The 11784-nt window shown below is 52.0% G+C and overlaps 6 protein-coding genes across 6 annotated transcripts; 4 read left to right on the forward strand and 2 right to left on the reverse strand.

Moving 5' to 3' along the window:
- Positions 1-159: 159 nt before the first annotated feature.
- On the forward strand, positions 160-1509 carry PPTG_16582 (hypothetical protein). Its single transcript, XM_008914153.1, has one exon. The coding sequence runs from the start codon at positions 249-251 to the stop codon at positions 1272-1274; it is 1026 nt and encodes a 341-aa protein (XP_008912401.1). The 5' UTR covers positions 160-248; the 3' UTR covers positions 1275-1509.
- PPTG_16583 (hypothetical protein) lies at positions 867-5021 on the reverse strand. The gene is made up of 2 exons (XM_008914154.1): positions 1664-5021; positions 867-1589 (listed from the first exon to the last, which is right to left on the reverse strand). The coding sequence occupies exons 1-2, from the start codon at positions 4894-4896 to the stop codon at positions 1487-1489; spliced, it is 3336 nt and encodes a 1111-aa protein (XP_008912402.1). The 5' UTR covers positions 4897-5021; the 3' UTR covers positions 867-1486.
- A 1197-nt stretch (positions 5022-6218) lies between these two features.
- PPTG_16584 (hypothetical protein) lies at positions 6219-7706 on the forward strand. Its single transcript, XM_008914155.1, has one exon. The coding sequence runs from the start codon at positions 6229-6231 to the stop codon at positions 7357-7359; it is 1131 nt and encodes a 376-aa protein (XP_008912403.1). The 5' UTR covers positions 6219-6228; the 3' UTR covers positions 7360-7706.
- Positions 6436-8682, reverse strand: PPTG_16585 (hypothetical protein). Its single transcript, XM_008914156.1, has one exon. The coding sequence runs from the start codon at positions 8624-8626 to the stop codon at positions 7436-7438; it is 1191 nt and encodes a 396-aa protein (XP_008912404.1). The 5' UTR covers positions 8627-8682; the 3' UTR covers positions 6436-7435.
- Positions 8683-8969: 287 nt separating this feature from the next.
- On the forward strand, positions 8970-10274 carry PPTG_16586 (hypothetical protein). The gene is made up of 2 exons (XM_008914157.1): positions 8970-9501; positions 9567-10274. Exons 1-2 carry the CDS (start codon positions 9071-9073, stop codon positions 10021-10023), a joined length of 888 nt encoding a protein of 295 aa, XP_008912405.1. The 5' UTR covers positions 8970-9070; the 3' UTR covers positions 10024-10274.
- A 169-nt stretch (positions 10275-10443) lies between these two features.
- On the forward strand, positions 10444-11698 carry PPTG_16587 (hypothetical protein). Its single transcript, XM_008914158.1, has one exon. The coding sequence runs from the start codon at positions 10696-10698 to the stop codon at positions 11596-11598; it is 903 nt and encodes a 300-aa protein (XP_008912406.1). The 5' UTR covers positions 10444-10695; the 3' UTR covers positions 11599-11698.
- The last annotated feature ends 86 nt before the right edge of the window (positions 11699-11784 follow it).

The raw sequence follows: 11784 nt of genomic DNA on the forward strand, positions 1-11784 counted from the left end.
ACTGAGCTTCAGACCATGACATCTCGTTTCTACTTTGTATTGTGAATTTCGTCCAAATTTGCCGATTTGGGACTGTTTGAGGAATGGCTCATTCAAAGAACCGCCCGTGTAGAACCCACAATACTTACGCAAGTTTTACTTCTTTAACTGCCACAGAATATCAGGTTTGGACTCAGACTCGCCACCGAATACGTGCACCACATCACGGATGGCTTCAAAACCGCACTTCCGTCACAATCTAGTTCATCATGACGCCGCCACCTCGCGCTCGGCGGTCGGACGCCGACTACGTCCCCCAGCACCTGCGGCACTTCGTATTCCACTCGCAGGATGACTTTTACGTGTCTCGCCACTTCGACCCACTGCTCCTAAGCCACCTCATGTACGAAGGATTCCTGCCCATCGCGTCGGAGTTCCAAGACAAGTGTTTCCTGCTGCCTAAGCTGCACCGTCAGCGTTGTGTGCTGCTTCTAAAGCCCAATGCACCCGAGCACGTGCCCAAGATCGTACGCAAACGTGCCAAGAAGTTTAAGTTCGTACTTAATCGCGACTTTGAAGGCGTCGTGGAAGGCTGCCACGAGAAGCATGGCATCCCATGGCTGTATCCACCAATTGTTGATAGCTTCAAGACCTTATTTCAAGCTGGAGACGACGGCGTAGAGCTCTATCCTGGCTGTAAAGTCCGATTCTTCACAGTAGAGCTCTACGACGCTGCCACGGACGCTTTGGTCGCCGGGGAGCTCGGATACACCGTCGGCAGCGTCTACACGAGTCTGACAGGCTTCAGTCGGGCTAATGGAGCAGGCACAGTACAGCTGCATGCGCTGAGCAAGTTCTTATACCTTGCAGGCTTCAAGATGTGGGATCTGGGCATGTCTATGGACTATAAAATGGGGCTGGGAGCCAAAGATCTGGACCGAGATGACTTTCTGGACGAGCTGTACAAGTGGCGTTCCCGTCAGGTGCAGATGAAACTGGACGAGAGAAAAAATGAGGGCGATGTTAGTGTGGGTGTGTCGGCCAAGGCTCTATTTGACAATGCAAGGCTCCCGACTGGGACTGCTGAAGAGGAAAAAGAGAAGCCAAAGAACGGGAAGGAGACAGAGGAGAAGCGTGAGGCTGGTGCTAAACGGAAGCTTTCGTCTGATGAAGAGCAACAGGGTGAGGAGAAGAAGGGGAAATCTGAAGCGGCCGCAAGGTCATCAGCAGAGGCAGAAGCACAGGTCAAAGAGAAATGGGAGACGGACGACGGTAGCTCCAGCACAAAAAATTGAGCTGCACTGCTGGTAGTCCATGAATGATCCGCTTGTACGATACTTCCCAGGTTTCCGTCCAAAAGCGCGCCACCAGGGATTTTCACAAGGGTTTATTTGCTTTTTCTTTCATTCTGTTCTTGAGCTGACTCCAATCGTTGCAGCTCTGAATAACGTTTTGTACATTGCATGAGGCAGGATCGGGCGCGACTTCCTCCGGTGTTCTCGTTGCATTACAAGAAACCTGCCTCCGATAAACTGTTCACAAACAGAATGCTCTCCTGTGTGTTGGCATTGCGTGCCAGTTGATACAGCACCGAGCTGTCTTTTCGGATCCTACACATCGTCACAAAAACAAATCTTGTCAGTCAACCTGCAAGCCAAACAGCAAGCATCTAAAGGCAACGTACGTGTCAATCCGATGCCGAATGTGAATCTGGTTCTTCCTGTCGTGCCGTAGAATACCGCGGCCTTTCCTTGACACACCGCCCGTATTGGTACCATTGCTTCCAGCGCCATTAGCTCCACCACTTGGAGGTACGTAGTTAAAATTCTGTCGATCCAGTGATTCCCTGATGACTCGGTAGATCTTGCGGAACTTCTGCCAGTTCACAAGTCCGTCTTCCATGGACTTCATGGCTTCTTCATAAGTGAACAGATCCTTGACTAGGATGAACCAACACGCAAGTCGCGGCTGCCCTTCTGCCAGTGCAAACGCTTGACGATAGCTGCGGTAGTTGTCATCAGGCGAACATACCTGCTGAAGACACTGGTATTTCTCCTGCGCCGCTGCACCCACGAGACTCCACGTTGTATTGAGCTGTCGGATACACGGCGCCGACAGTCCTGTCGTGATCTCAAAGAGCGTGTTAAAGTTGTTCATCTGGTAGCAATTATCCGCTGCATCAATGAACAGCGTGATCATCTTGGCGCGTTCCACAGCCTGCAACTGCGGGTGCAGAATTTCACTAGAAACCCACTCAGCCGTGGCGTCGAAGAGCTCAATCAAAGCCATCACATGCGGGGCCTCTCGGTGTTTGTTCTCACGCGTCCACGCCTTGTTGGTCAGCTCACGGGGGTTCAGTTTCGAGAAGTATTGATCTGCCTCCATAAGCGTAAGTTGATCGGCCAGCTCCTGTGCACTTAACCCAGACAAAGGCTCCACGTTGTCGTAACTAATTCGTGCACTCTTACGAGAAGCCGCCGATTGCCGGGCACGTTGCAACGTATCCTGGATAATCTCATCGAAGCCGCCTGCACTGGTGTCATTGGCATTAGCTTTGATCGCAGCCTCGGCACTGCCAGTGGTGATACCTCGTGCGATCTTTGGAGCCACAGCAGCGGCACTAGACACAGCGGCGTGTTGTGCGCCATTGCGTAGCATTCGATCTCTAGTCGCTGCCGCTGCTACCGCTTGATCATCCGCTCCCGAAGGAATCGACCGACTTCGAAGCTGGAATATGTCACCGTTCGAGTTCTTCGTGCGAAGTTTCACCATAGATCTCTCACGCTTCGGGTCTGAAGACGATCGTGCCAAAGCCAGTTTAGTGGCAGCTTGGGCGCGCATTCGAGAATGTGACGCTCCACGGTCACTCAGCTGGTGCGCCATGGCCAGAGCTACTGCACTTTGAGGGTCTTGAACTACATCACCACCTGGTCTCGAGAAGGATTTATCCGGCACTGCTGATGCAGAAGAAGACGTCACTAGTGCTGGAGGAGGAGGAACTTTAGCAGGTCCTCTTTGCGATTGAGTCTTCGTCTGAGCTTGAGCTTGAGTGTGTTGAGCTTGCTGCACTTGCTTCTGCGATGATAGCAACTGTGCGACAGTCAATAGCAAATTCTCAGCGTGGCGACGAATGGATGGGATGGGCGACGTGTTCTGAATTTCGCTCAGGAATGCCATGAGTTTCTTCTGGGCCTTGCGATCATTCATCAGATCTTGATCAATAAAGCCGCTCTCCTTGATCCAGAACTTGAGTACACTTAACAGACGCATGATGGACACGTTGGCTTCCATTCCAGTATTGATATCAGATTTTGCAGTTGAAATTGACGTCAAGTTCGACGAACGCTGCTCACTCTCTTCCTCGAGAGTGATTTGGTCCAGCAATCGCTGAGTTTCTTCAATCGTCTCCGGGTCGACGTTACCGCATAGCGACAGCACTGCAGTGTAGCGTTTCAGCAGCTTTTTAATGAAGTCGTAAGGTGAGCAGAACGAGCGATACGTCAGCAGAAACACGTCACGGAATTCTGTGTCGTACTGGTGAGCATCTGTGAGACGCGCGATGAGTTTGCCAAGCGAAGCGTGAGAAATCTCGCGTTTGCCGCCCATGCCACGCTCTGGTGTCTCGTAACGAATACGAACAGGTCGAGGCTTCGGCGAAGAATCGTCATCTCCTCCTTCAGTATCATCGTCAAGCTGTGGGACCTTCCGTGCCAATGTTCGAGGAGTAGTTGAGCCCTGTCCGTCTGTCGAAAGTGATAATGGAGGTGGTGGCGGTGGTAACCCTCCGCTTCCTCCTGGCGACGCCTGTCTGGAGCCTCGTGACGTGCTTCGTGCTCGCGTTCTCGCTTGATCCACTGACGGGGAGTCATTTCCAAGTCTTCGATTTGTAGCTGCTACCTGATCTGGTGGTGGTGGGCTCTCCATGAGCTGGCGACTGCGGTGATTACTATATAATTTTCTTGAAGACGACGGCTCCCGTCCATGACGTTCGTCATCTGTGCCGCTAGAATTGCCCGAAGCGGTTCGTTGCAATCGAATTTGCCACCTCTCCAAGCTGCTGGTAGTTCGTCCAGGACTGGTGGTTCCAACTGGCGGACTACCAGCTCCAACGCGTGGACTACTAGTCGTTCCTGGCTTCCCCACACTCCTAGAAGGTTGTCGAGCAGGTGACGATGGCACGGGTGTAGGTCCCGTCGACGGCCGACGAGCACTATTACTGCTGGCAGGCGCTGTAGCTCGTCGTTTAACGACCATCCTCGAAGGCTTCATTGCTACCTGCTGTCTCTGTTGGTCCGTTTGTCCAGCCGTCTCCTCCTTATCACTACCCTGGCCGCCCGATGACGAGGAAGAATAATGCTCCGGTGATGCTGGTGGCGATTCCATTGACGCCACACTCTTTGTATGCGTCTTGGCCAGTACTTTAGATGCAAATTTCTCTGGACCGATGTCAGCATTGGCGTCTGATACCATAGAGTTTCCTGGACCGGCATCTCTCGTCCGTGGACGTCTGTGCTGGCTGTTACTATGGTGATGATGCGGAGAGGACGCTCCTCGCCGTCTCTCACGCTTAGGATCCTGGTCTGGTTGACTGTGATGCGTGTGACGTCGCGCGCGTCGAGCCGCTTCAGTTGTGGCAGTGGACGAAACGTCCACCGAGGACGCGGTGGACAGCGTCGAGGAGGATGTCGTCGTGACAGTAGCATCCCCCACGTACTTGCGGTCTCTTCTTCTGGTGCTGCGTGTCCCCATAGTGGCGACTGAAGAGGACGAGGACGAGCTCATGACGCTCGTGGTGCTGGCGCTGACGCTGCTGCTGCTCACGCTGGCGGAAGAAGGTAACAAGTTGCGAGCCACGAGCAGCGGCGGCCCCGCGCGCGCTGTGGCTGCAGTCACAGCGGCTGCGCGGTCGTGCGCCATACGGAGATTGAGGCGCTAGTGGGGGGAAGACAGCGACGTTGTCTGTGTCCTGGAGGCACTTGGACGCCTTCGGCGCGCTCGATAGTCGGCGGCTCGGAACTCCGTCTCTCAAGTCAAAAACGAGGTTGACGGGGTTTTACCCAATAGGAGATCAATTAATGTTGCGATTGGGTGAAAGTGAGACGGGGTTTTGACCAATCATACATCAGATACTTAACGTAGCGTAACGTTGTGATTTTTTGCGGGTGTCATTTCCGATACATTTGGTATGAGGCGCGATAGAAAAATGTTTGAGTACGAATTGGGATGGGGAGTCGATGATTCCAAGTCGGAAAGCGCCGCTGCTATTATCGCGACACGAGAGAGAGCTCTGTCCACTTCAACGTTCAACGAGCGCGTGCACGCGACGTCGAAGGAGCACAGCTGGTGACACCATCTCCGGCGATCGGCATTGTTGTTGGACTCCTGCTCAGGGGCCCAACAGCAATGACAGGACTCCTGGTTCCTTATACATCGAGGTGATTGCCACCCCTCTGGCGTTGTCGCAGCCAATTGATGACCAGCGTCAATGCTGGCTCTGATAGAAGTTGTGGGATCAGCGGCTTCATTTGATTCCGATGATCATCATGTACATGTATTAGCAGTTGGCGCCCGTGAGAAGATCATGGCGATAAAGACACACAACGTGTGTAACAGTGAACTATGTGTGCTTGGCGGTGCTGGACGTTGAAAAGAAAAGGACACTTGTAGTCCGACCAGCAGCAGTGTTTTGTCGCTCTTCATCTTCGAGGCTAGGACGTCTGAAAGGAACTCTCCGACCTCGTCGGGCGATAATTCATCGACAAAGATTGATTCAAATTCTGTACAATATTGCTCACGCTCACTCCCCAACATCAGTTGCGCTGCAGGCTGCAGTACGAGAAAAGCTTTTTGAGAATTATCAAAGCTGACTACACTTCAACTTACATATAATCCTAGTTAATACCGACACTTGTGTTGTACGTCGCCCAGCCGACTGAATATACTGCGGGAAGCGCAGCACCCGCATGAATTCACGATGGCCATACACAAGACCACGCTAAGGCTCATTTTATAAGCTTGCCAGCGTTGAAAGTCTATTGGCCATTCATGGAGGTGAAGCATCTGGAGCACGCAACAATAGCATTAACTTCATGGCATTCCTTGCACCAACCTATCTTCAGGACGCATTCAAACGTACACCATTATCATAGAGCGACAATTTCTGCTTGGCATGAACTCCACCACTATCACTTTATGTGCATGAGCCCTACGCTATCGAATGATATGCCAAACAAAGGGATATACTCAAAAATGCTGAGCGTGCCGAGGCGGACACTCCCGCGCCTCCGATTGCCATTCTCATCGTTGCAGTCACCAGCCCCAGCTCAAGTCCGGGTCGGCGCTAATTGGGGCGTATCAGTGACGTCCGAATTGGTAAATGGGCTTCTCCGAGATGGCTACTATGTGGTGCGCGACGCCTTCCCAGTCGAATATCTGCGTCACCTACGTGACGAGATGAAGCTGTTGCATACGAGTAACCAATTATACCCGAACTCGACGCATGTTTTACTGAATGACGTGGACAAGTCAGCGACCAAGACGCTGCTGTTAGAGAAGCACGACATTTTCGAGACGGAGTTGGCGCTGGATACGATTCGAGACCAGTCATCTGTGCCATATCTGAGGGATTTTTTCGAGCAGCAAGTGGTGTTTGGGCCACTACGTCAAGCGCTACCGGACTGGTTGGGACTGGCAGGCCACATGGTGAAGATACAGCACAATACTGGACGAGGAGCCTGCTTCCCCATGCACTTCGACACGTACGGAGACGATGGCAAATGCGTCACAGCTGTGCTTTACTTGAATGAGGAGTGGGAACAAGAAGATGGAGGCGAAATCGTGCTGTATCCATTCCCGAAATCACGTGTAGTGGTGCAGCCGCGCTTCGGTGAGTTAGTACTGTTTTCGTCGCAGCAAATGCTACACCGCGTGATGCCAGCGAACAAGCCGAGATATGCCCTTACGACATGGGTGTACCATTCACCACCACCAAATGCAAAGGCTGAAAGTGCTGCTTACTATCCGATAGATCCGAGCGAACAAGCACCAGATGTGGAGACCGCGACGTTCAGGGCCATGATCACCAAAATATTGCGATCTCCATTCCGTAGACATCTCATGAAGCTTGCCTATAAGGACGAGTGGGTACGATCTCTGCATGAGTCTCACCTGAAAACAGAAGCATTTGACCACTACATGGCAACGCACACGAAAGAGTTGCAAGTGATTGAGGCTGCCACAGTTCAGATGCTGCAGAATTTCCGAGCCAAAGACGGTGGAGCGAATAGTAAACTACCGCAAACGACGGAGGAGTTGATGCAGCGGATGGGAGATCCTACCAACCGCGAATTTGTTCAAAACCTTCAGTTGCAGTGGTTTTAGTGACGCTAAGTAGCTACTACGTGAAGTACCTTGTAGAGGTCTGTCAATGAGATCCTGTGCTCCACAAACTGCCAACCTACTGCGTGCACCCGCGAGACAACAGAGACCAGCTCTTTGGCTCGTCGCCTTGGACGTAGAACTTGTTGGTGAGGTTGGACACCACACAGGCGTGGTTGGGCACGATAACGAGACGCTCACCGATACCAGGTGAAGGAATGCCATCGATCTTCTTCACCCATCCGTGTTCTTCCGACAGACTCGTCACTTCGAAACAGATGAGTTCCTTTCCATCGTCGAGCAGTGTCTTGTTCTGCGTAGGCTCCTTGACCACACGCTCAAAGTCCTTTTCGTAAAAAGCGAGTCCGAAGCACGACGAGCCGAACTCGCCAGCCGAACGAGCTCCGTCTGAGCTCAGCACCTTGGACCCAGCATCAACAATGAAATTGTACTTGTTCGAGCTCACAACCGTCGCCAAAACAGTCAACGCCACATCTTGCACCGAAAACAGGCCCATACGAACGGGAGTGCGGTCCAGGAAGACGTAGTTTCCAGGACGAATTTCCGTGATTCCAGCAAAGTTCTTGCGAGCAGGCTCCGTCAGAGTGCTGCCCACAGACACGACCGGAACCACGATTCCATTCGCCTCAAGCTTGTCCTTAATGCGAACCATAATCTGCCTCTCCGTCTCTGCCACTTCAGAGCATTCCGCGACGGACTTGCAGCGGTAACCGTGACCAGCGTGGGACAGTAGTCCGCGAAACTCGAGATTACTCGTCTTGTCAATTCGCTGCGCTAGCCGGAGCAGCGTTGGGTTGTCCTCCTCAATGCCCACGCGATGATACCCCACATCAACGTGAATCAGCAACTTCAAAGTACAGCCACAGGCTTCCGCTGCCTTCTGCGCAGCATCAACACCTTCCGAGCTATCCACTGTCAGCAAGAATTCCACCCCAGCTTCCTGCGCTGCCTTGAGAACCTCTTGCACCTTGTTGGACTGCACTACTGGGTACGCCAGCGTTAGGCTCTTAAGGCCTGGTACTCCACCACGCAGAAATTGCAGCGCTTCGGATGGCTTCGATACTGTGAGACCGCAGGCTCCAGCTTCCAACTGCATGGTTGCGATCTCCCGCGTCTTGTGCGTCTTGGCATGGGGGCGGAGGTTCACATGGTTCGCCGTCGCCAACGCTTGCATCCGCTCGATGTTGTGCCGCAGACGCTTCTCGTCCAGCACGACGCTCGGTGTTTCCATCCACTCGCGGGGCCCCATTGTCGGCTTTTTGCTGTGATGATAATCTGGAAATGATGAGTGTCAAAGCACTTTTCCCGAAAAAAAAAAAGTTCTTATGAGCTTGACTGCTCAAATCTTATATAATCAATCGTAATAAAATATGTGAGATTTGATGATTACGCTTGTCGAATTAATATGGCATTCAGACGAAAAAACCCCATTAAAATTTTAATGGTTTTTTTTTTCGTCTGAATGCCATCCAGCCAGCGTAATCACGCTTAAATAGCGATTGATTGATCGGCTATTCTGTGAGTTAAATCTCACAGAATAGCCAATCAATCGCTCTAAGCTCTGCCTAGTTTAATTGAGTTCATCTGCCTACTTTTTTTAGAAAAAGTAGGCAGAGGCAATCGAGTTCAGTACTTTAAAAATAGGATAGGGTGTTTCTAACTAGGTTATTTAGAAACGACAGGAAGGGTGACAATGACCGCGACGACTTCGTATGTGAACTCGTCGGCTTATGGATTCTGCGTATTGGCAGCGGAGCGATTGCCCGAGATCAGACAGCAACTATTGCAAGCTGCAGCGCGCTTCGGCGAGGATCAGCTCCGTGGGACCATTTTGCTGTCCACAGAAGGCGTGAATATTCGACTATCGGGGTCGTCAGAAGCTGTGGAGGCCATGAAGGTCGCGATCACTGGCTTACACCCGGAAATTCGCGGTTTGGAGTTTAAAGACTCGTACTCCGAGCGTATGACGCTGCCGAGAATGTTGGTGAAGATAAAAAAGGAGGTGATCTCTATGGGCATGAACGAAGTGAACCCGGCGGTCGACGGACTAGCTGCACACATTTCAGCTGAAGAGTTCAAGACGTGGATGGATGACGACAAGGATATGGTCATCTTGGACACGAGGTACGAAAGCGATATGTTGTGATAATTGTGTGTGAGAGCTGACATTTGTGTTTGTCGGTTTTTAGGAACGACTACGAAGTAAGATTGGGCACGTTTGAGAACGCAGTAGACCTGAACATTAAGAGTTTCCGCGCGTTTCCAGATGAAGCGCGGACGCAACTACAGCAGGTACCTAAGGAGAAACCCATCGTGATGTTCTGCACTGGTGGAGTGCGGTGTGAGAAGGCGTCGTATGCATTGCTAAACGAGGGCCACAAGGAGGTGTATCAGCTGGATGGCGGCATCCTCAAGTATTTTGAGAAAGTGGGCGGTGCTCATTACAAGGGTGACTGCTACATCTTCGACGATCGTGTGGCGCTCAAGCCGGATCTCACCGAGGCGGCGGTCGTATCCTGTTTTACGTGCCGCAGTCCTCTGACAGAAGACGACCAAGGATCTTCGGATTATGAACCGAACAAACACTGCCCGTACTGCAAGAATGGCAAGCAGGACTTCCGGCATCTAGGCAAGCAGCAACCATAGCAACCATAGTTAGTTGCTGAAGGTGATGCGGCCAATGGGAGCAGCGTGGAACCCACTTGCAAATAAAGGAAAACTGTCTACGCTGAAAAGCAAAGGCTTCATTGTGGCCGTTAGGGGTGATATCTTTAAAGCTATGGAGACACAATAATGGCCCATGTATACATGCAGGGATTCTCAATCTCAAGTTGAGATTTCCCAACGACATTTTGTCACCCAGCCAAAACATCGACCACCGAGATGGCTACACTTAAGCGAATGGGACACATTCTTTTCTAGCCAATCCCCATGATGCATATTGATTTTTAACCAGTGGGAAGGCTGGACGTTTCAGGCCAATGCAATTGACGTTAAATGTCCACGCACCTCAACTGGACGACATGCGTCATCGAGCTTCGTGCATGGCCAATTTGGAATTCCAGGCATCCACAGAACCCCACAGGTTATTTGCAGCGGCACGTAGGACTTGCAGGAGACCTACGTGTTGACATTGTGACAAGCATCTCGTGTGTGTGTGCAAGGATTTCAACCGAATCGAAGATCCAGGCGCTCCAGACACGAAACAGCAAATCGACGGCAACAAAGGCGAGCACCATACTGAGTTGCTGTCATTTAACGTGAAGCAAAGACACACGAAGCTGGACCGCCTGAAAAACGCACTGCAATACGATCGCCATGCGGATACCACGGCAAGTTCCCGGCGGCGCTGCTGAGCCCATTTGGAAATTGGCTACCAGAGCAGCGATCAAACTCATGTCTACGGCTCTATATTCGAAGAGGTTCATCGGCGCGTCGGCGCTATTGCTTTACGGATACGCGTCGTACCCGATTGCGGAGCCCACCAGTACACACTCACTGCGATTGGCACAAGGTCTGGACGCCCATGAACTCGACCGCAACGACCCCTTTGCTATCAACGTGCGGAAAATTGCAGCCCGTGTGGGCGTCAAGAACCCGGAACGAATCTCCATCCGCGTAGGCGAGCAGTCCGCCGGTGCCTCCATGGGAGCCAACCTCACTGTCGGCCAGCGTGGTGCATGCATCGTGCTGCCTATGGAGTTGTATGACGCGTTCTACGCACCTGCGCACCTGCATGCCAAGTATGATATTCCCAAGCGCGACGAGATCGACTTTGTTCTGGCACACGAAAGCGCACACATTGCCAAGAACCACTCCATGTTCACGGGTGCCTTCCTGCCGGCATCGCTAGTGGGTAGCTGTGTTGCGATTCACAAGATCCCCAACAAACTTGTTGCAGGAATTGTAGGTGTATTGGGCATCGTGGGTGGCAACTTGTACCTGTCTTGGAGTCTGGAGCACGAAGCTGATCAGGTGGCTGCTGAGAGTGGCTTCGCGAGTGGTGGCATCAATTGCTTCCAGCGGAAACTGTCCCGCAACTGCGAGATGCGCTCGGTGCTCAAGACTTGGATGATCACTGAAAAAGGCAACTACTTGGGCGACACTTCGCATCCGCTTCTGACGTCCCGCATTGAGCGGCTCAAACTGCTGACCTCTGCGGAGACAATAAAGCTTGTAGTCGCCACCGAGGATGATAGGAGGGAAGACAATACGTGCTGATTTCCGCAGCTTGTCGAGATGCGAGGTCGACACCTCCACCGGTTCGAGCGCAGAACATTTTGTAACTTAAGAGAATTTATGATTTACTTTACCTGATTGCTTCTTGACTACATTGATGCATCGCTCATCGATAGCATCCGTAGCGCTCATGTCCAATCTCCTCATGTTCGCGAGGACGTAACGTAT

The sequence above is a fragment of the Phytophthora parasitica genome (assembly GCF_000247585.1).
Source record: "Phytophthora parasitica INRA-310 unplaced genomic scaffold supercont2.58, whole genome shotgun sequence".
In the NCBI taxonomy this organism is placed as follows: Eukaryota; Oomycota; class Peronosporomycetes; order Peronosporales; family Peronosporaceae; genus Phytophthora; species Phytophthora nicotianae.